Source organism: Artibeus jamaicensis, unplaced genomic scaffold, assembly GCF_021234435.1.
Source record: "Artibeus jamaicensis isolate MK-2021 breed Jamaican fruit bat unplaced genomic scaffold, CSHL_Jam_final contig_387, whole genome shotgun sequence".
Lineage (NCBI taxonomy): Eukaryota > Metazoa > Chordata > Mammalia > Chiroptera > Phyllostomidae > Artibeus > Artibeus jamaicensis.
The window spans coordinates 21554940-21580196 of NW_026521812.1; the positions used below are offsets into that span (position 1 = coordinate 21554940).

At 36.9% G+C, this 25257-nt stretch overlaps 1 protein-coding gene across 2 annotated transcripts in view; it reads right to left on the reverse strand.

Moving 5' to 3' along the window:
• Positions 1–2977: 2977 nt before the first annotated feature.
• Positions 2978–25257, reverse strand: part of CDC40 (cell division cycle 40) — a 51415-nt gene continuing 29135 nt past the window's right edge. For both annotated transcript variants that reach the window (XM_037159011.2, XM_053664861.1), the window contains exons 5-15: positions 24863–25002; positions 23638–23734; positions 21685–21824; positions 20774–20848; positions 18729–18774; positions 15993–16094; positions 14888–15003; positions 14503–14636; positions 7339–7415; positions 5735–5879; positions 2978–4764 (exon numbers count right to left, since the gene is read on the reverse strand). In XM_037159011.2, the coding sequence (XP_037014906.1) occupies positions 4587–4764; positions 5735–5879; positions 7339–7415; positions 14503–14636; positions 14888–15003; positions 15993–16094; positions 18729–18774; positions 20774–20848; positions 21685–21824; positions 23638–23734; positions 24863–25002 (1250 nt within the window). In that variant the 3' untranslated portion in view covers positions 2978–4586. The remainder of the gene's footprint in view (positions 4765–5734; positions 5880–7338; positions 7416–14502; positions 14637–14887; positions 15004–15992; positions 16095–18728; positions 18775–20773; positions 20849–21684; positions 21825–23637; positions 23735–24862; positions 25003–25257) is intronic.

The following is a 25257-nucleotide window of genomic DNA, read 5'->3' on the forward strand; positions in this document are numbered from 1 at the left end:
AATAAGATGGACATCTTGACCTGGATGGCCCTCCACACTTCCCTTCCCCAGACCTGAGTTCATTATGGCTCCCCCAACTTACCTTTACTTTCTTCCGAATTTTTTCAGTAGAAGATAGAACCTCCAGGTGATTCTGATGCAGACGGTTCTCAGTCCATACCACTCTGAGAAATACTTTTCTTCAAAGACAGACTCTGTAAGTATTGCTGGTGTTGCAATCCTTGAGGCTGCCATCCAAAGGTTTGCTATTTCATTGTCAAAGTTTTCTCTCAGGTAATTTACAAACATGCTAAGGACATCAACCAGCCTCACAATGCATCCTTAAGAAACTACTAGAGCTGATCAATGAATTCAGCAATATAGCAGGATACAAAATTAATATCCAGAAATCAGTTGCATTTTTACATGCCGATAACAAACTAACAGAAAGGGAAATTAAGAAAGCAATCACATTCACAATTGCTAAAGCAATAAGCCTAAACAATGCAGTACTTGGAAAATTATAAGACACTGAAGAAAGAAATAGAAAAATCCTATCAAGATTCCAATGATGTATTTCACAGAACTAGAACAAATCACATTTTGCTGTGTATAATGCACACCTACATTTTTGGCCCAAACTTTCAGGAAAAAAAATCTTTTGATTTTCTAATTCAATTATTTATTTATTTATATTTAGATACTTGCCTTTTATATTATAAAGGAATTTTAGCATTTATTTTTGAACATATTATGGTACAAGACATTTTAAATGACAAAACACAGGGATACAAGGTATTTCAGGCACTGCCCATGAATAATGTGCACCCTTATTTTTCCCTCAATAATTCGGGCGAAAAGTACGTATTATGCACAGCAAAATACAGTATTTCAAAATTTTATATGGAATCACAAAAGGCCCTGCATACCAACAGTGATCCTGAGAAAAAAGAACAACATTGGAAGAATCATGCTACCTAATATGAAACTATACTACAACACCATAGTAATCAAAACAGCATGATGCTGACATAAAAATAGACACATAGATCAGTGGAGCAGAATAGAGAGCCCAGAAATAAACCCACACCTTTTTAGTCAATTAATATTTGACAGAGGAATCAAGCACATACAATGGGCTAATGGTAGTTTATTCAATAAATGGTTTTGGGAAAACGACAGATAGGTATGGAAAAATGAAACTACACCACCTTCTTATATCACACACAATAATAAATTCGAAATGGATCAAAGACTTAAATTTAGAGCCCAACCCATAAAAACCAAGAAAAAAATATAGGCAGCAAAATCTTGAATACTGCTCATAGCAATGTTTTATCTGATACATCTCCCCAGGCAAGGGAGACAGAAGAAAAAATAAACAAATGGGTCCACATCAAACTAAAAAGTTTTCACACAGCAAGGGAAACTGTCAACAAAATAAAGACAACCCACAGAATAGAACATATATTTGCTGATACATCTAAGGGCTTAATATCCAAAATTTATAAAGAACTAAACAACACAATTAAAATGGACGAAGGACCTGAACAGACACTTCTCCAAAGAGGACACACAGATGGCCAACAGACATACAAAAAGATGCTCAATGTCACTAATCATCAGAGACATGACCATAAAGAGATACCATCTCACACCTGTCAGAATGGCTATCATTAATAAACCAACCAATAAAACGTGCTGGGAGAAAAGGGAACCTCTGTTTTACTGTTGGTGGGAATGCAGATTGGTGTAGCAGCTGTAGAAAGCAGTATGGAGATCCCTCAATTAAAAATGGATCTGCCTTTTGACCCAGCAATCCTACTTCTGGGAATATATCCAAAGGAACCCAAAACACTAATTCAAAAGAACCTAAGTACCACTATGTTCATTGCAGCCTTACTTAAAAACACCATATGGAAGAAGTTTGAGTGCCCAACAGTAGTTGAGCGGATAAAACAACTATGGGACATTTACACAATGGAATACTATTCAGCCACAAAAAGTAAATCTTACTCTTTGTGGCAGTATGGTTGGACCTGGAGAAAATTATGCTAAGTGAAATAAGACAGTCAGAGAATGACAAATACTCTATGATTTCACTTATATGTGGAATCTAATGAACTGAACTACCAAGGAAAAAGGGGACAGACTCATAAATGGAGAGCAGATGACAGCTAATGGAGTGGGGAGGTGAAGGGATAGAGGGATGGAGCAAAAAGGAAAAAGGACTCATGAACATGGGCAACAGAGTGGTGATTGCTGGGGGGGAGGGAGGTATAAGGGGACTAAATGGTAATGGAAAATATACACTAAGGATTTTTAAAAACCCTAACACCCATTATACGCCCAATGAAATTAAATCAATTTTAATTAGGATCTCACATAAACCGTGCCCCCCCCAACTAAACTCTTTATTTCCAGAAGTGGCTATTTGCTTATCTTAAAACCTTCTTGTTATTTAAGACAAAATATTACCAGCTTGTGCTTCAATATTTAAATAGCCATCCCATTGAAACTTTCGCTAAAGCATCACTTTTGTAATGACTTGTAGGAAGGAAATCTGTTCTGGGTGCAGCAAAAAGGACACAGTGAGGAGGAGTCAGGGACGACCACCTAATCCCGGTGACTGAGACGTGGTGACGCTGGTGCAGAGCCCCACTCATGTGCGTGCTCTGAAGTGAGTGTAATTGTGACGGACTCAGTGTCACCACTGAGTGAATAAATGTGGTACATGTTAAACTTGCATGTTCTGAGGGCACTGCCCTGTGTTTTTGTTAATCAGAATGAACCCATTAACATACCATACATACCTCTAAAGCATGATTTTCCTCCATGAAATCAAAATGACCCATTTAAAATCTGTAAATGGTATAATTTGGTGTCAATAGAGTTAAGACTTAAAAGGAGACCAAGAATAAAAATTCTGATAAATTTTTTAATAAAAATGCTTTATTTAAAAAATATGATTTTTTAAAAAAGACAACTTTTATATACAATTGTTTACAAACAGTAAAAACACAATAAAATAAACCAAGATTTAGAAATTATGATCTGTAACATACACAATAATGGTGGTGAGCAAGATAGTTTAAATATATGATTTTATTATTAATGAAATGTGATTAATTCACATTGGTTAAACCCAGTGGTTGGGACTAAAGAAAAGGTCTTGTCTGAATTCTTTCCTCTTCAGGAAACGGCAGCCACCCTTCCTGGCAGATACAGAGACGGGAGCAGCTAGGCAGTGTATTCTTATTTCTCTCAGTGCTTCTGTGTCCAAAAATACAGCTCTACCACTTGTATTCTTGGTCTATTTTTGTCTTCAATGTTTTTAATGTGTGGCTATAGCCTGGTCATCTATACCAGGCCTTTTTTATTTTAACTGTTTAGAACGGGTGTTCTGAAGGAAAGCAGCAAGCACCGCTGCTGGTGACAGCACAGGGCTCGGAGCCGATGCCTCCAGGACACCAACACCAGTGTGGCCCTGCCCCCACTCGGTGCTCTGAGCTGCTGCGAGCCGACCGTTTTTAGCACGGCACTGTGGAAATATCTGGAACCACATTCACACATCTGATACAGACCTGCGATAAAGCTGGAGAAACGGTGTGTCGAACTAAAGTGCTATTAACTACTACATTCAAGAGGCTATCTTCATTTCACAATCTTAAGTTTTTAAACTTTTTTACAGCTGCTGCTTCTCAAACTGGGGAACCCTAGCCATTTTCCTGGATTGTCAATTTCACTCAAATATTTAGAAAGAAGTTTAAAACTTTTCTAATCTTAAAAGTTTCGTCAAATATATTCACAAGCCAAATCAGAATAATTTTAAAGAAGTTGCAGGTTGATATTTTGTTCTTTGCCCTATCTCCATTGAGTATTTCAGTAGTAACATCTGTGAAGAAATGACCAAAGAGACCCTGATTTCTGAAAGTACAGCCAGGTTCTTACTGACAGTAAATACAAAAAAAATTCAAAGTTTTGACTCATTCTCTTGAGTTTCATCTTCAAAAATTACATAATTCTCTCGCTAAAGACAGACTGGGAAGAAAGTCAAGGAAAGAACTCCGGGTTGACTTGTGTTTTACCTTGTTTAATAATGAGAGGAGCGCTGTAGTCAGAGAAGACTGCTGGCTCACGACGAGAAACACACAACATCTGCAAGAGTCAGAGGAACCCCTGAGTCCAAAACACCGAACTCGGCGCACCGGAAATAATGGAGACAGTCACCGCGGGTGGTTGTACCCTGCTCTCAGAGTCACATCAAGCTCCGTCAGAACCCCAAATCCACAAGGGATCCTTTTCCAACTCCAAAGGGATCCTTTCCGTGTGTCTTGGGGGTAAGCCCAGACTGCCTTGTCAAATACAAAATCGATGGTCATTCTCTGTATAAATAGTATCTATAAAGAACAAATTAAAGTTGCCAACGAAATCATATGAGCCAAATTTACAAAGTTTTTTTTAAAAAACAATGTATATCAACTTTATAAGGCCATGTAAGGAAATGACATCTGTAAATAAAGTTTTCATCCCACACATTTAACAATGAAATAGTTAAATATGGTATTGGATCAAAAATAATCCAGAGAGTTGAAGGATTAGTCTCATTAATCCCATAATTTAATGAGACCATCCCAACCGCATGTTATGACTTTCGATGTTTCATGAGGGTGCCACACTGCACCTATGCACACTTTGTCATGAGCTTTAAACCGACTGTAGAGTTTTGTGGTCTTCCAGTCCCAGATGTTTAATTTTCCATTTCCATCTCCTGAAATCACATAGCTACAATGGGAAGAAAAATAAATTCAAATTATTCAAACACTTAAAACTGGTAAAGTAAATGAAGAACAGAGAAAGAGTTTATCTTTTCTACCGTAACATAAAATATCAAAGTGACTATGCTACCTTATATATTGTAATATATTCACTCAGTGAGAAGAACAAGGTAGAGTATAAAGCAGTCTATAATTTAAACTTCTAAAACCATCCCCACTGAGCACCAATCTAAGAGTAAAAAATAACTTTTAACTTAAGACTGAGAGGCCCAGGGGCCACAATGAATACGATGTCACAATCCCCCTCTAGACAGAAACTGTAGGGAACCCAATGTCACACAGAACAGCAAACACATTTGGACCCGTTCTACTACAGCGAACTCCACCACCTCCCGGTTACTTTTTGGCTCCAATACCTTCTGAATACATCTAAGACTGACTCAGAGGTAGGAGTCTAAGGCCCAATTATCAGGCTAAACATATAAAGCTACAGGGATCTGTGAGTGACTTATACCTATATATTTTAGCTAAGAATGGGAAAATGAATGCAGAGTTTCACTTAGAAAGACTATAGGCTTCACAAATCTAGTCTGACCTAGAATTATTCCCATCCTGAAGTAGCTGGATTGGAGATTTCAGCACAGAAAAGATGCAGTGAAGTTGTTAACTTCAACAATGCAACAGAGAATTAATCCTCCTGGTGTTCATTCAATCACAGCAATATGGCGACTACAATCCTCCAAATCTTGCTCAGAAAAGCAGAGAGAAAAGAAAGCACTGCCTATGTGGTTAAAGGGCACAAGACTGATCACTATGAGGAGACACAGGAAAGAACTTGCCCCTTTACCTGGCATTTTGACAATCTACATATTTCTCATACAATTACATATGTGAATGTGATGTGTAAAGTGTTAGTATTACTTGTACAATAGAAGTTTATATCATTCTATCTGAATGTCAGAACACGTGAGACTTACCTCATGTCTGGTGAAAAGTCCACCTGACAAGCATAGCCTGCTACCATATGGCCCTTAAATATTTTTTTCTTATTTAATCTGAATCTGTTTTGTGCTCCAAAAATTAAGATTTGGTTGTCCATTGACTGGCATGCTAGCCATTTCCCTGTAAATTCAATAAAAGAAATATTTCAGAGAAAAACAGAAAATTTAAAAAGAATTTGTATTCTAAATATAGTCAGTCATTAATATTTGTTCCCAACTACTTTATACTAATAGGAAAATAAATTTACCACACCACCTGTAAGGTGTACAGATTTGCTGCTGGCAAGAGGTGTCTAAATTTAAAGTAATAGAATTGGCTCATACAATCCTATGTCATAAGCACTCTTTATAAACTTTTTTTTGGTTCTGTATATATAAAGGATATACAGATATTCTGGGTTTAGTATTATCAGAACTAAACTAAAATTTATATGAAATTAACCTGTATTAAATATAGACAATAGAATTATAGGGCGAGACTTCTCTATGTTAATTATAAAAAAGGAAAGATCAACTTGAGGTGAGAAAAACTAGGATTATTAAATAAAATTATTAAAAAATGACTACAAAAATTTTAGTACCTATTGTTGTAAGGCCACACTGCTTTTATTCAGCCAGGATTTCCCAAAGCCCCTAGAGCCCAAATGGCAGTGTCCTTTTGCATCCTATACACCTGCAGACGTCAGTAACTATGGGAACGAGCCTAACAATGCTCTCAGTCTGAGAGTAAACGGCCTCGTTCAAGATGGACAAGCTACTCGTAATGTGTACTTTAAAAGTACACTACATAAAATGTACATGCAGCGTCAAATGTGACAAAGTCTACAGCACGGTGGTTATTAACAGAGGACCTGGTTAGGTTGCTCCTCTCATTAAGATGATAGGGCGTTTGACAAAAATGATTACTGACTGGCCTGTGGCAGGTGCCCCAATACAAGAGCAAACTGCTTCTTACCTTCTTGTCCTCATCTACACTCACAGTGATTCTGTGAGTTAACAGTGGCTTTGATAACAATGTTGCCCAAATACCCACATTCCCCCTTCAGACCCTCGTGCAGAGCTATAATTATATCAGTCCACTGGCAGGACATCTGCAGTACGGAAACAGTATTAAATAGATTTATCTTTTTTATTTTGCCTAAGAAAATATTTTATACTGAATTGCCAAGATGTTCTTGTTATAGGGAACCAGATCGAAATTTTCTATCCCCTAAAAAAAATTTTTTTCTATCCCTTGAAAGAAAAAGAATTCACAATTAATCACTAAATGAGTTGTGGAACACAATTCTGGTGGAAAGAGAATTATTTTTTAAAAACTCCTCATTCTTAGATGGAAAAACTTAGATGCTCAGTTAATGTTAGTTTCAAATAGTTTCTTTTATTTTTATTACTTTAAAAGAGAGACTGGGTGAGGTGACTCACATAGGAAAACCAATGATTATTTCTAATAATGAAAAGATTTCCTTCTACAGTACAGCACTGTGACAGACCGCAGAGAGAATGGCCAAGGTTCTGCCATACGGAAATCACACCAAGTCTTAGAAGCTCATTTAAAAACACATTCTTTTCTACTAACTTACCATTTGGAGACAAAGTCACTGCAGGCATCGAGTGCATACTGGGTTCTGCTATATACTTGAAATCCACAGGGATGTCCCTAAATAGTACAATAGAACAAGTAATTTTTAAAAAGTACCCTTAGAAGAATTATCCCTAAACCAGGACAGATATTCTTGAAATGTTATACTTAATAACCTTTCACAGAACTTCCTGGGGGAAGAAAAATCACAAAATGACATTCTGTCGCTTATTGTAAATCTTTTACTTCACAAATGACTTTCTGTGATAATTATAAAAGTGTCGATGATTTAGTTTTTAAACTCTATTTGATTTAAACTTTGGTCTTTATGTTAAAAAAATCTGTTACTGAAGCTTGTTTAATAATGAGCTCATCTAAAAATGTATCCTGGTAGGCAGAAGCAAGATGCCGAGGCAAGCCTGCAGGGAAACATTCTTGTTTTACTTGCCAGTCAACATTAACTTCATTCTGCAAGGAGGTGGCAATGCTAAAGAGCCTTTGGCAATGTAAGTGGAGGTTGCAGCTGTACAGGGGTCTGCACGCAGGCAGAGCCCCTCCAAAAATGACGAGGTTTCAGGATGGGTAAGAAAGATTAAGCGCTTGGTATCCAGATACCTTCTATTTTCAGTTTATATGTAAAATATTACAAACATATGGCACTGGAGAAATAGCATTAAAAAAAAAATCTCATGTGAATGATATAAAAGACAAGACAAAGCAAAAAAAATCCAAAACCTGGTCACCTAAATTTAGAATCATTAGAAGTTCAAAATGCCTTTCCATATTTAATATTCTCTATGATAGAAAGAGAATATTAAATCTGAATTACTGAAGGATTTTAGTCTTGTTGCTTTTCATGACAGACCAAAAATGCTTTTAAAGAGTAACCTGTGGAAAAGGTAATCTCATGTTGTCTCAGAATACAAAGCAATTTCAAACTATGGTTCAAGTTCTAAGACTTTACTTAAATGGAAAATAATAATAATAACAACAACAACAATTTGCCTTTAAGTAAGGATTTTCTCTAGCTGTCCAGAAGAAGCAAATGATTTAAAAAATCCTATCAAGGTTCTGGTTAAAGGAAAATATTTTCAGGTACAACCTGGGGAACAAGTATCATCTATCAAACCTCCAACCCTTTACACATCTAAGGTACCAGTGGAAACTGACATCAGAATGACCCAAATGTACTGAAAAGAACCTCAATTTGAAAAGGTTTGACTGTTTTTCCCTCTTCATATTTATTATTAGTGGCTAACAATTTTATAACTTGAATTAAAACACAAGTGCATTTTCTAAATTAAATTACCCATAATCCAGGTTCATGTCCATGAAATGTGTTACTAAATGTAAACAGTTATTTCAATGACTTTCGGTACAAAGAGCTCTAAAACAAGAAACCAATCTGAACACCCTGTGGCCTTAATTATTACTAGTAAAATGACTGCTAGGCATAGTTATATTTAATGAACACCACACTATTTTCTAATTAGAAACTGTAATTCAGTATAATAAACTAGTAACATATACCTTACAAATAATCTTCAGTCTGGAAACAAAATCATATAAAAAACCCTTACAATAATCTATGAAAACTTAAAGCTAAAAGATAAACAACAGTATTGACCTCTGTAAATTTTTCTTTTAAAAATATTTTAACAACACAAACTATTATAAGAAAACATATTTATGGTATGTTATGGATTTCACCAATTAGAATACCACAGGCTACTCATATCTAATTATAATCTCTTAATCTCCCTTAATACTATATGGTATTGCTTAAGAAAACTAAGTTTCCTTTGATGTGTTTTTCCTGTATCTTTGTGCTACTCTAAACAGGTACAGGGTATAAAAGTTTAACAAATACCACTTATCTGCAAGCCCCAGTGATAATTTTCCTACTGTCGGAGTTGGTTCTCATTTTAAGGTGGTCAGGGCTCCCTTTCCCCGCCAAGCATGCTTCCAGTGTCACCAGTAACTGACTTTGGGTGTGGCTGTGTGTGGTGAAGACAGTTCTGGGAATCCGGAGGTGGTTTTGCTTCCTACTGGTCTTTAGAGCAAGGCTGATCCTCACATTTATCATTTTCTGACTATGCAATCTAGACACGAGTTGTCCTCTCTCCAGCAGACCCTGTTCATTTAACTATCATCCATATGATTATGAACTCTGGTTCTGGATGTTTTATGTAAGCTTCATGGTATCCATAGAGCAAAAACCCGTAATAGATACGTAAAAGAGAAAGAGAAAGGAATCAAAGCATACCACTGCAGAAAATCATCAAGTGATAAAGGACGAGAAGAAACAAAGAAAACAACCATATGGTAGAAAACAACCATAAAACAATCAACAAAATGGCAATGGTAAGTCCATAATTTAAATTTACACTACTAAGTAGATGGGGGGAGGTTAAGAATAGTATAGGAAATGGAAAAGCCAAAGAACTTACATGTACAACCCATGAACATGAACTAAGGAAATAAATGCTGGTTGGTGGGGGGGTGGTCCAGGGAGGAGGGGTACAAAGGGAAGAAAAAAATGGAACAAATGGAATAGCATAATCAATAAAAATACTCAAAAATAAATTTATATCTAATTTAAATGTAAATGGACTAAATTTTTCAAAAGATACAGAGTAGCGTAATGGGCAACCCCACCCCCCAAAAAAACCAACCCCCAAACAAAACAAGAATCACCTAAATGCTACCTACAAGAGAGTCACTTCAGGTGTAAGGACACGAATAGACTGAAAGTGACGGGATAAAGATATTCCATGCAAACGGAAACCAAAAGAAAACAGAGATGGCTATATTTACATCAGAAAAAAAAGACTTTAAGCCAAAAACTGTAATAAGAGACAAAGGAGTAAGAGATAATGATAAAGGTGTCAATTCATCAAAAGGATGTAACAGTTGTAAATGTTTATGTATCCAAAACCAGTGCGACTATGTAAAGCAAATATTAATAGATTTGAAGGGAGAAATAACTTGCAATACAGTAATAGTAAGGGACTCCAATACCCCATATTCAACAAGGGATAGATCATCCTGACAAAATCAACAGAAAACACTGAACTTAAACAACATGCTGGATCCGATGGACCTCACTGATTTAAACAAAACATTCCACCCACCAGCAGCAGAAGGCACTTTAGTTTCAAGTGCACAAGGAACAGTCTCCAGGACAAATCATATATTAGGTCACAAAACGAGGCTTAATAACTTTAAGGGTCTGAAATCATATCAAGTATCTTTTCTGACAATAATGATATGAAACTAGAAATTACAAAAAAACTGTAAAATTCACAAATATGTGGAGATTAAACAACATGCTGCTTAACCAAAAAGGGGTCAAAGACATCAAAAGGGAAATAAAAAATCTTGAGACAACTGAAATAGAAACAAAACTGCAGGACGTAGCAGAAACAATTCAAAGAGGAAAGTTTATAGTGACAAATGCCTACATTAGGAAAAAAAAGATTTCAAAGAAAAAAAGAACAAACTAAGCCCCAAGTTAGCAGAAGGAAGGAATGTAACAGACCAGAGAGCAAATAAATGAAAGAGAGACTAAAAAGATAACAGAAATAACCAATACAGGGTGGTGAACACACACTGTAGTGTAGAGATGATGTGTTGTAGAACTGTGCACCTGAAACCTGTATGATTTTTTTAGCCAATGTCACCCCAATAAATTCAATTAAAAAATCAATGAAACAACTTAAAAAGTAAAATTGACAAAAATTTAGCTAGACTAAGAAAAAGACAAAAGATGTAAATAAATAAAATTAAAAATGAAAGGAGACACTAACAACTGATAATACAGAAACAGTAAGGATCACAAGAATACTATGAAAAATTATATGCCAACAAATTAGATAACCTAGAAGAAAAAGATGAATTCCTAGCAACATACAACCCACCAAGACTGAATCATGAAGAAATAGAAACTCCGAACAAATCAGTAACAACTAAGAAGAGAGGAAATAATCTAAAACCTTTCAACAACAAAAAAGTATAGGAACAGATGGCTTCACCAGTGAACTATACCAAACATTTAAAGAAGAATTAGTATCAATCCTTCTCAAACTCTTCCCAAAAACAGAAGAGGAGGGAGCACTTCCAAACTCATTTTAAGAAGCCAAAATTATAGCTCAATATCCCTGGAGAACATAGCTGCAAAAAGTCAACAAAATGTTAGCAAACCGAATTCAATAGCATAATATAAGTATTATACACCATGACCAAGTGGAATTTTTCCCTGGGATGCAATGGTAGGTTTGAATATATGTAAATCAACATATGTGATACACCACAATAACAAAATGAAGCATAAAAACCATATCATTATCTCAATAGATGAAGGAAAAATAAATTACAAACTACAACACCCTTTCATGATAAAAAGTCTCAAAAAACTGGGTATAGAGGGAACATACCCATATGTGACAAGCCCACAGTTAATATACTCAACAGCAAAAAAGCTGAGAGCTTTTCCTCTATGATCAGGAAAAAGACAAGGTTGTCCACTCTTCCCACTTTTATTTAACATAGTACTGAAAGTCCAAGTCAGAGCAGTGAGGCAAGAAAAAGAAATTAAAGGCACCTAAATCAAAAAAGAAAAGGTAAAATCATCTCTGTTTGCTGATGACATATTATATATAGAAAACCCTAAATACTCCACCAATAAAACTGTTAGAACTAACATGTAAATTCAGTAAAGTTGCAGAATACAAAATCAATATGCAAACATTAAACTACTGGAAAGAAAAATTGGTAAAACAATCCAATTTACAACAGCATAAAAAACAGTAAAATACCTAGGACTAAATTTAACCAAGGCAGCAAAAAACCTATACACTGAAAACTATAAAACACTGATGAAAAAAATTGAAGACATAAATAAATAGAAAGACACCCCACATTCACAAATTGAAAGAATGTTATTAAACTGTCCATAATACCAAAAGTTATTTACAGATTCAAGACAATATATATCAAAATCCTAATAACACTTTTTATAGAAACAGGCCAATCCTTAAATTTGTATGAAACTACAGTAAGACTCTAAAGCAATCCTGAGAAAAAACAAAGCTGGAGTAATCACATGTCCTGAATTCAAACTATAATACAAAGCTATAGTAACCAAAACAATTTGGCACTGGCATAAAAACAGACACAGTGATCAAATGGAACAGAACAGAGAGCCCAGAAATAAACCCAGGTGTGCACAGTCAATTTGCAACAAAGGAGCCAAGAATATGCGATCAGGAAAGGACAACCTCTTTAATAAACGGTGTTGGGAAAAGTTAGTATCTACATGCAAAGAATGAAACTGAACCTATCTCACATCAACTCAAAATGGATTAAAGATTGGAACATAAGACCTGAAACTGTAAAACTCCTGGAAGACAACATAGGGGATAAGCTGCTTGATCTTGGTCTTGGCAATGACTTTTTGGATTTGATATCTTCAGCAGGCAACAAAAGCAAAAATAAACAAGTGGTGCTTCTTCGAAGGAAAAAGCTTCTGTACAGCAAAGAAAACCACCAATAAAATGAAGAGCCAGCCTAGGAAACGGGACAAAATATTTGCTAGCCAGTGTCCGATAGGGAGTCAATATGCAAAATATACAAGGAACTCACAGAACCAACAGCAAAAAAGGTAAATTAAAAAATGGGCAAAAGACCCGAATATAGACATTTTCCCAGAGAAGACATATAAATAAATACCCAACCGTACATGAAAAAGTGCTTAACATAACAAGTCACTAGAAACATGCAAAGCAAAACCACAATGAGCTATCACCTTACACTGTCGGCTAATATCTCAAAGACTAGAGATAAATGGTGAGGATGGGAGAAAAAGGAACCCTTGTACAGCACCGGTGGGAATGTAAACTGGTGTAACCACTGTGGGAGAGTATGGAGGTTCCTCAGGAAATTAAAAACAGAACCAGTATATGAACCATCAATCCTATTTCCGGGTATGTATGGAAAGCAGAAGAAACCGCTGTGTCAGAGAGACATCTGCACGCCCATGTTCGATGCAGTGTTACCAACGCCAAGGTATGGAAACGACCCGCGGCATCTGTCAATGGGTACAGAAAAGTGGTACTTACATACAAAGTAGCACATCATCTAACCTCAGAAAAGAAAAAATTCTGTCATCTGTGACAACATGGACGATCTAGAGGGCATTACGCTAAGCTGGATGCAGGAGACGAACACTGCATGCTGTCACTTTTGTGTGCACTCTTACAAAGAAAATCGAAGTCACAGAAGCAGAGGTTACAATGGGAGATTAGAAGCAGAGATTAAAATTAGTTTTAGTATTTCTTGACTTTAGGAAGTGTTTTTCCCCCTCTAGGAAAGCAAAATGAACCACCACATTCTAATTATATTCTGTAAGTAAAACGTTTGTTTTCTACCTAATGGACTATAAATGGCAGGACACAAAGGAGACTTCATGAGGCAATTTCCAATACTGAATAGTCAAAATATAGACATTTTAAAAATTAAGAGATTATTTCAATGTTTTCTTTGGGTTGGTTCTGAGGCTAGAATATTATGCTCAAACTCTAGCATAACCCATATGGTCTATACATTTGTGGCCTCTACTTCCCATCAGTCTTTTTTGCAAAGATGACTAAGAGAGCTAAGAAAGAATCTAAGACTGCACTATAAAAACTTTTCACCAGTGCCAGAAACATGACTCAAAATACATATCCTTTAGATAGATTCTCCAAAGACTATGGCAAGTAGCATGTTTAAATTTTTAAAAAAGGTTTTATTTATTCATTTGTGGAGAGACAGGAAGGGAGGGAGACACAGGGAGAGAAACATGGATCGGCTGCGTCTCCTGTGTGCCCCAACTGGGGATCAAACCTGCAACCTAGACACCCATCCTGAGTGGGAATCGAACTGGTGACCTCTGGCTTTGTGGAACAACGCCAAACCAACCGAGTCACCACTAGTCAGGGCGCATGTTTAAATTTTTATCTTCATATTCTGGATACTTAAGTAGTTAAAACAGTTTGACTGGCAAGCCACACATCACAGTTTTAAAAATACTCAAATAGCTGCATATTATCAGGGTTTGTCTTTGGCCACAGATTTTTAAATTGCTTGCTTCATATAATCAGATTTTCTACTGGTAGAAACTCACCATTCCCAAACTCTTAGGCTCTTATCATCAGACGTGCTTACAAATCTCCTGTTTTCATCAACAAAAACAATGGTGTTGACAGCTCCCAAGTGCCGATCATATTCCTGCACAATTTCTCCACTGCGAATGTCCCACTGTGCATCCAACAAGAAGAGGTGAAGACAGAGGTGGCACAGATTAATGAAAGCAAAGATTGTAATTATGGAAAGTGGACAAAAAAAAGATTTCCAACACTCTATTTTTATGGTTATACTATTTTCTACTAAGAAGAGCATCAGCAAACCCTAAAAGTAGAAAACATTAAACAAGTTAATATTCCTTATTCTGTCCCCTCATACAACATAAAGCTCAGGAATCTTAATAAAAATGCTGTGAAAAGACTCACCTGCACAATCTTTTTATCAGACATTCCGGCCACAAAGAGATTTTGCTTATCTTCATCAGGATTAAATTTGACACAATAGGGTACTTTTCGGTTTGTGAACCTTGATATACACTGTCCTAAAACCAAAGACCAACGTTAAAATAGGCAAAATAGATCTGATCACTTAAAGATAACTCTGGGACTAAGATCCAGAGATTATTTGCTTAATACATTCTAAGGAAAGGCAGCCTGCTTGCTCTTTATTGTAAACCATATTATTCTTTTTCAGATTTTTAATGATTAAAATAATTTTTTCAAAAGTAGATCTGTATCATGACTTGCAGAACAGATAAGGGTCTCCAGGTGACTATGCTGTGCAGCGGAGTTGAGGACCACCGCTAAGCAGGTTAAGAGTAAGGGCTTTGGCATTAGACAGGCCTTACTCTGAACCCGATTTGGCTCCTTACCAACTGTGTGACCCCGAAAAAGCTACCTCTTTAAACCTCAGTTTTCTCCTCTATAAAAATAATAGTACTTTATCACATAGAGATATTTTAAGGATTGAATGAGAAACTAGATATAAGCATTTAGCATAATGCCTGGTAAACACAAAGTGTTTAGTAAATGTGAGCTATTATCTTTAGCTTTGAAACACAGCAAGATGAAAGATGACTCTTTAGTTATATAAATTTATACCAGCCACAATATGCAATTCATATGTCCACAAATATATGAAACTAACTGGACCATGGAAGCTTAGAACTACATTTTAATCGATTTGGGCAATTAAGTTTTGTTCTGTCCATCAGACATCTACTGTCTTTCTATTACATGCAAGAACATGTGCTAGGTGATGCAGGGGAACAAAACAATCAATGAAATAGTGAATGGAAGATTTCAAATGTCCTTGTCTATCAATACATTTCCTTTATAAACCATATTTGGTGGAAACAAAGTTTCATAGCCTACACAGCTGTTTCAACTCTACACACAAATGCAGTAAGTCAATGACAAGAGAATCAGCAGCTAGAGAAGGCACTATTTTGCCAAAGAAGACCACACACATATTTCACTTAAAAATGTTAATTTGTAAGACAAACATCTCTTAGTATAAGTGAGCTCTTACCTGTCTCTGTGTCCCAGAGCTTAAGATACCTGTCGTAAGCTGCGCTGAGGAACTGCGTTCCTGCAGTATTAAAGCAGATGTCCCTGACGGCTTTACTGTGACCTACAGGCAGAGACCACCGAAAGGCAGGTTAAGGTATCTTCTTTTACAACATGAACACCATAAAAAACCAGTATTAAACAGTGTTTTCCAAGCCACGCTGTGAGTCAAAAATCATTGGAACCCCACCCCCTGATTTACTGACTCGGCTGGTTCTATGTGGGAATGGGGATACAGGTGGTTCCCACCCCCACCCCCTTCAAAAAGCTCCTGAGCTGATTCTGATGTATAACCTCTAGGTAGGAAGGGAGAGAAAAGACCTAACATTTTTAAAAAGTCTGTCATGGCAATCTCTTAGTATGTAATATACATACAACTGATGACTAAACAGCTAAGAATCTAAGGAAACATAATAGGCCAATTGCTGCCAGTGAAAGACAAATGACTGGTGACATTTTGGAGGTTCACTCTCAGATTACTCATGAAGTTGGAAGTAAAAACAGAGTGAGTGACCTAAACCTCCTCAAGTTTGTAAAAAAAAAAAATAATCACAGCCCTTACTCAAGAACTGCATATTTGTGTGATCACATTACCAAATTTCATAGAAATGGACTCAGAGTCTAAGACTAAGTCTTTTTGAAACCAATATTAATTTCTATTTTGTTTTAGGATAACATTTTGACAATAAAGTCATTTTAAGATGCTCTGCTTGAGCCCTGGCTGGTGTAGCTCAGTGGATTGAGCACAGGCCTGTGAACCAGAGGATTGAGGTTTGATTCCCAGTCAGGGCACATGCCTGGGTTGCAGGCTGGTTCCCTGCAGGCCAGTTCCCAGCAGGGGACGCACAAAAGGCAACCATACATTGATGTTTCTCTCCCTCTCTCCTTCCCCTCTAAAGACAAATTAAAAAAAAAAAAAAAAAGATGCTCTGCTTGGAAATCAATCTTGCCAGACCAATCAACTCTTTTGACAGTTACGGGGACAATTAAACATGGCTAAATGAAAGCAGAAACTTTGTATTTTTTTTTTTTACCACCCCCGCATGACCAAGACTGCTAAGTACAACTGTGCGAAATGTGCGTGGCACAAACTGTCAACCAGGCACAGCAGCCCCGAACCACCACCGCCAGTGGGCCGTGGGGAGACACGAAGTGTCACAACAACTAAGCAATCAGGTCATTTTTTCTATGGCAGAAGTCCAGTGAGAGCTGCCACCATCTTCCTGAGCAGGAGATTTTCCCTTTTCCACTGAAAGACTGTCTGCCAGCGCACGGGAGACAAATGGGGACCCCATCCACTACATCTGCAGGAGGTATTTCGTTCCCTGTATGCTGCTGAGAGCCTTCCCATGAATCTTTCTTTAGGCTGCTACGGCATCTCGGGCAGTATTCTTTGCGCAGTGAGGCCCTAAAATTACACAGCACTAAAGAACACACTCCCACTTCAATCTAAAAACGGAGCCACTAAGGTTCACACAAACACTGTTTCAGTGCAATACAGTTAAATTGGGAAGCTTTACACAAAATTTGACAAAGGCTGTGAACTATTCTCTACCGAAAAGGCTAGTCTGCCACAAAGCTGTCCTCTGCTTGGCCCTCTTCTTTGCCTCAAGTTCTTTCAATCTCATCTTTTTCTGTGTTAGATGCCAATTCCCAATCTCTCTTCAAACTTAACATCTGGCCAGCTAATTGCTTAATTAGACATTTAGACATTTTCATCTAAAAACTCCAAGCAAACAACTAGAACAGGAACAGAACCACAGAAATGGAGAGCACACGGAGGGTTATCAACAGGGGAGTGGGAGGGGGAGAAGGGGGAAAAGGTACAGAGAATAAGTAGCACAGATGGTAGGCAGAAAATAGACAGGGGGAGGGTAAGAATAGTATGGGAAATGTAGAAGTTAAAGAACTTATGACACATGAACATGAACTAAAGGGGGGGAAATGGGACAACTGTAATAGCATAATCAATAAAATATATTAAAAAAACACCCAAGGGCAGCTCAAATTCAACGAGTCTAAAACCTCGGCAGCCTCCTCGGTTCACTCTCTAGGTGACTGACACCAGCATCCATCCTGGTGTCATCTGGGCATCACCGTAGATTCCTGCCTCTTATCACTCACATCTAAGCCCATTGATTTTAGCTCTTGATTAATTCTTTCCTCTCCATTTCTGCTGCTTTACTTCAGGCTCTCACCATCTCTAATCCAGGCTGATGAAATAACCCTGTAATTCACTTCCCCACCTCCAGGCCTGCTCCATTAAGGCATCCTCCATACTGCCACTGTGATCCTTGTAAACTTCAAACCTGATCATGCCTCCTTCCTGCAAGAGCCATTCAATGTCTGCCTTCCCAAAGCCCTCAGCATAGAGTCTAAACTCGTTACTAACGACACACATAGTCCTCCATACTCTGCCCCCTCTTTTGCTGCTTTTCTCACCCTATCATTCCCATGCCCTGGCAGTCTGAAGGACAAGTGGTTCCCCCGAAGTGGCACAGTTTCTCATACCACTTTTGCTTCTGCTGCTTGCTCCTCCTAGTTCTCTTTGTTTATGTGGGGAGACTTACCCCTTCTTCAAGACTCATGTCTATGAAGATTTTCATGCATATTAGTGCAGAAAAATTATGGTTTATGAAGATAAAAAGTTTTAAAAGCCTTTCTAAACAGTTACAGTAAAGGAAAAAAGAAGCATTACCAATAAATGTTCGCAGACAACGCCTGTCTCCATAAACCTCCCATAGCTGGAGAAAAAAAAACCAACATAAATATTAAATTTAATACTAGACTTTGATGAAATGACAACTTTCAATTAGTTACAGCAGCCAATATGCTGCCCATGTGCGTGCACATCTTTGTGTGTACAGGGGATTTAACCAAAAGCAGTCAATAGACATCATTAAATATACTGCTTGGCATCTAATCTGCGTTGCACTACCTGGACTCATGGACGGACACACACACACACACACACTTTAACACTAAACTTTGATATCAGATTCTAAAAGATACATCAAAATATCATCAGAATTTAGATGGAGCTAATATAGGTGATTTGTTTTCTTCCTGTTCTTTTCTGTATTTAATATGAAGAAAAAAGTTTCTATTAAATACCATGAATTATACTTTTAAAGAGTTAAATACTATTAAATCTGTTATGTTTACGACATTTTGGTATTAAAAGGTTTTGTTTTGAACTTTTCTAAAGTAACGAGTACTATAGAAGCTTTAGTACAAAAATGATGACCCAGACTAAAATGTAACCAGGTTCATAATTCTCAGCACATCTAAAGTGAATTAACTCAAGAGCTTCGAAAGTACCTTTATTCTTTCCTGCCTCAAACCCAGTTCTCAATAGAACTGCTAGCCCTCTACAACCAAAAGCACTTCCGGCTACCCAGTGCCAATGTCCAGTCTCAGCACCCCCAGCAGAGCAGGCAAGGACCTGCAACGTGGTCCTCTGCTCAGGACTGTGGTCATTCTGTCTCTCACGTGTTAGCCTCCAGCTACCGTCCAACTGTAGTGTTCAGCACACACCATGCTGAATCATTCTATTCACTGTTCTCAGGCACAGTCTACACCCCACCCCTCCCGCAGCAGTTTCCCTCCCATTGAGATATGCTTCTTCTTCGAAACCAGAACACTTTGTTTCTGACTCTATAATGATCATTAAAATCATAATGAAATGTTCATCCTAAGGGCAGAGACAGTGCCTGAATAATTTTTTGGCCTTTGCACATGTTTACAGAAGTGAAATAAATTGTACTCTATGCTTTTTTAATTGGTTAAAGAGAAAACCGTATCTCAATTAAGACAGCGTATATAAAGTAAAAGTTAGAGGAAATAAGGGTTTTCTTACTCCAAACTACTTGTTATTTTAAGCTACTAAGTACAGACAAATACCTAAATGGTTGCTCTCATTCAGAAAAAAAACCCCATAAAACATCTGCCTTTATGGATACTGTTGATATCCATAAATTATTTACAAAGAATAAAATTTTAACTATTCTACTTTCCAAGCTTCAAGAGCACTATAGGGTTGATATTTATTGACCATCATAATGAACCAGACACACAAGACACAAAAGAAGTAAGAACTATTCTTTTAAATTTAAGATTTTTAAAAAGGCTTTCCCATTCAAGTTGACATACGCTGGCAACTGAGTTCTTCCTACCACGTACTCCACCTCTAAACACTGGGCTAAAGATGAAGCAGCTTCCCAAGACTATGAAGAGTGGGAGAAGAGTCTGGGAGCTTTCCTGTTACTTGGTGTCTGCTAGCATTTATAAGAAAAAAAGGATGAATTACATTATCCACTCTCTAGAAATGGGATTTCTATCATGTGCCCCCTTTCCCTAATAAGGTTCTGAGGAACAAATGAACTCAGTTCCATCTACAAAAACCTCTATGAAAATGCTCTGTTAATGATTAAACATTTATGTGTCTGAAGCCAAAGTGACTGGTTACATTCTAATTAGTTAGTTATCTAAGCTAACGAAAGAGCCTCACCAACTGAAATCATACACCATATCTGAATCAACATGTTTAGAAGCAGTACATAAATTAGAAAGAAGTACAGCATTCACAGGGCCTAGGAGAAAATTATTAGCCTTGAATTACCCAACAAACCAAATTATATAAATTATATAATAAATATATAAATTATAAATTTATTTATAATTAAGCAGATTTAACCAAAACAGTAGCTTTGCAACGCGCCTGCTCTGGTACTGAAAACTCACCTTAATTTTACAGTCCATTGAACAGGACAGCAATAAATGGCCAGAGAGGGGGAACAACCTGACAGCACTGACGCCCTGTGAAAAGGTATTAATTAGTTACCGATCAGAAGTGCTCTAAGATCAGCTAAAATCAAACCTAAGAAAAAGACAGTGTATCTTTAAGCAATGTAATTTACTATTTTCTTCATTCCAAAACTTATGCCCCAGAATAATCTTCATTATACTATAACAGCAGCCCTTACTGACACTAAACTTCTTAAGATTTTTTTTTTAACTTTAACATTGACTTCCTCGCCCAGGGGAATCTGAGTCAATCAAGTTGCTAATGCCCACTCCTCTTCTCTCTTTCGCTCAGTCCCTCTGCCCTTTGCCAAGAGCTTAAAATGTTACTTGGAACAGTAGGGATGACAAGGATTATCAACATCAAAAGTTTTCAAGTACAGTATCTTGTCTCTTCATTTGTTTAAATATTATCATAGTTTATAAACCAGGGAACATCTAACATTCTTGGAAGGATGATGACCTCAAGAGCTAAAGCGAAAGTGCTAAGGCTCTGGTGCTAGCATGAGCGCCTGTTAATTACTCACTGACTTGGCACCCAAGAAGAAGCAAATTGTGGCAGGAATTTGGAAGGAAAGGCCAGGGCTTCCACAAGGGGAGGGGACCAAATCACAGATTCCTAAGTCATGGCCCATCCAAATAAACCTTGAAGACTGACTCATCGCTGGTGACTGATATACATGGGTAGCTCCAAGCGCAACTTAGGTTTCTCTTCAATTTGACTTCCCTGCTCTATCTTGACTTCCCTACAGCTTCACCGGAAATAGAGAATGTTCCATATTGTTAGCTGAAACTTATGTTGGCTTCACTATTCCACATTACAGCAAACAAAAAACAACCAATTTGCTTACCTTTGTGTGTCCAGACCACACATGAATTTGTTTTTTAGGAAGATAACATTTCTCAGGTGGCACAGTTGACCGCAGATTAACACCAACATCCTGAGGTATGTGCAGGTAAGACCTGCCTTGGTAGTCATACATTTCTTTAACTGAAACAAGAAGGCAAAGCAGAGCCATGAACAAACATGAGCCATAGCCATGCAATCTATGTCCTTAAAATGACAAACATTTATTCATTGGTATATTATTCTGCAGTAAGGTTTAGGTAATAACACTCTGGTATTAGGGCTAACAATAGCTAAAATTTAGCTGCCTGAAATCATTGATCTTATTTATAATTAGAAGTAGTATTTTGGAGCTCCTGAAGACCCAGAAAATATTAGATCTCTAAATAAGATCTATATTTCTTTTACTCATTTACAGGTTTTAGTGACATATGTAAAAGACTTCACTGCAGTATGATTACAGCGAGACAAAAAAAAATTAGTACTTGGGCCTTGTGAGTCACTGGCAAAGAATCAGAAGCAAAACAGGGTAAGAAGGAAGTTAAACAAAACAAAAAAGAGCAGGTATTCTTTTCCCCTGCTTTCCTCTCTTACGTCTGTCTAGGTTCCCTTTCCATTCTCTTTTTTACTTTCAACATAGTATAAAGTCACTTGTGGGAATTAAATGACATAGTGCACGAGGGGGAACACCCGCAAAAACCAGAATCATCTTCTGAAGGCGGGCCCCTTGTAGTACAGGCTTCCCCCGCTAGGTGAGTGTTCTGGGAACCTTCTGTATCAGTGCACCAGCTGTCGTTGTGAGAGGCTGCATTTGGTTTCAATGAATTTGTTTTCAAGACTCTCCATCAATGCATTTTGCCCATTTCATGATTTACTAGCACACCTTCCCACACTGCGTTGAGTGTTCAGTTTTTCACCAAAAACGGACTAGTGGACTACCCTCCCTATTCACCCAATCTTGCCCCAAGTGACTTTATTTTGTTTCCCTGGATGACAAAAGTCCTCCAAGAGAAATGCTTTGCCTATGTGGAGAAGTGAAACAAAAAATGGCAGAAGCACAGGATCAAGATCAACATGTTCAAAAACTGTTTTGAGCAGTGGAAAAAAGGTCTCGATAGGTGCACTGCATCAAATGGACAGTACTTTGAAGGTGACTGAAATTGAAACATATAAGAATAAATACACAGTGTTTATAAATCAATCCCATTTTTTGGGTCCCCCTGCATAGAGACAGCATTTAGCATGTCCGAGAGAGCAGGCACTACATAAACGCTGGCCACCATCGCTGCCACCGCTGCAGCGCCACAGCACTAAATGGACTCCTTGGAGACAAAAGCGGGAGCTCGAGGAACCGAATATGGCTCCACCAAACCTAAAAGTTTGATATATGATATGACATTAGAATAATCTATACTCTCAGTGCTGAATTATTCTTTACAGTTTCAGATAATCTCTACATAATTTTCAAAATATAGCTAATTATTTATAAACCAGATACATTCTAGAATATTTTAAATTTATTTTGGTGTATATACCTTTCCTCCCACAAATCAAAATGGGTGAGAGTCTTAATCTCCAATCTATTCACATCAAAACAAAGTTTATTCTTTTAAAGTATAATTCAGTAACAGTGAGCAGACCTGCAGAACATTTGATTTAGGTTAAAAACAAAGTTAAAATGACAAGGGTACCACTGACACACCAAACAGAGTCAATTCACATTTCTTCTTTTAAAAAAATTATCTGCAGCTATCATTAATCATTCTATTTCCTCTCATCTATTAGAACATAAGAGTTTGTTGTAATTTCTTTGAGATGCAAACTGTCCAATATAATTCTTAATAAAATTAATTGTAGCAGATACTTAATAAAGGCAATGAATATTATACAAACAGAGAACAGAGTAAGTATGTGAAAGTTTAATATACAAACTGAAGAGGCATAACAAATATATTACCATGTAAGATTGTCTTTTCTTCCCCAGGTTTCTCTTCTTCCAGTTTGCCTTTTTTCTGCCTCTTTGCTGTGATTTCATCCAATTCTTTTTGTTCTTCCTAAGGAAAATAAGGAGTCAACTTTAAAATGGATGTTCTAGAACCCCATCATGGCCAAGGTTGGTTATAAATTCTTTATAATGAGGTCCATTTTTTACTGAAGGAACAGCTTCAAGTATGTGTCCCAGGAGAACAACCTCAATTCTTCAACAGATTACAAAACGATACTAAACCCATAATGGGTACTAGTTAGTAATTTTAAACTCATTTTATACCAAACCCATTTTTCTGCAACACCTAGAAATAACTTTAACATATCATGCTAATTTAATGCAAGTGAAAGGACAAAGCAATCAGAAAATCTAGTACCAGACAGGAACCTGGATTTTGGTACACAATGTTGTTCTTCAGCAGACAGTTTTTACATAGTCGTAAGAATATAAGCAATGCCAATAGGTTCGTGACACAACTTGTATGGAAGCAGTAGTAGAGCAAAGGTGGGGAAGCAGAAAACTTTTATGTATAATAACAAAGAAGTCAACAGATGATGTCTACAATAAATAGCAGCATACACATATACTGAGATATAATATCTCAATATAATAATATGCATGTTATCGAATGTAAGATATACAGCTAGACTATAAACTTCACGAGGCTAGAACTTTCTTGATCTTGTCCACTGTTGTATCCCTCAGACCTAGAACAGTGTGTGGCTTGGAGACCATGAAATTAGGAGGCGGGGAGGGACAGGGTAAGGGTTTGCCTACAGCTTTAGCTCATAGTAGAATTAAAAAAAAAAACCAATATTGACATATGACTTTGTTAATATACTGATACATTTATATCAAAACATTTAAAATAAATTAATAAATAAATAAAAGTCACATCAATTCTAAAATCATAGAAAGGCTGACAATCTGATACTAGAAAAGCAGCTACCATGGCAGCTTAATAGCATTATCAAGGTGATATTTATTAAAAACTGTTAAATAAATCAGAAAAATGTAAGTAAAAATATTCTAAAGAAAAACAAAATCTTACAGTATTTTCTCGGTTTACCTAGACAGAGAAATTTTGACGAGTCATTTAGTTCTCTAAGGAAATCTCACGTTTATTGACACAGGCATCCTTCATAGAGATACACAGCATGCACCTGAACTGACAGTGAAAAACATCAGAGCTTACTTCGGAAGGTTTGGCTACATCTTTTTCATCCACATATTTTGCCCATGGTCCCAGGAAACCATCAATATTAGATGCATCATTTTCTTTGAACTTTTTCCTCTTTTCTATTTTCTTCTGACCAGTTTCAAACACAGTTAAACCTACATTAAAAAAAAAGGACATCACGAATAATTTTCTAAAGAAATAGCAGCATATATATACTTTTACTTTATACTGTTGTGACCAAAGAATCTATTTAAACACACAAAATAAAATCTACATAAACATGCCAGGTACACCAAGTCATGTTACACAAAAAGGATTCAATGTTCTAGGCAAAGGAATTTTCTACCACTGTAGTTACGCAAATTCGAATATACGTAAAGAAAAGACCAGCTATGTAATCCTGTTAATAG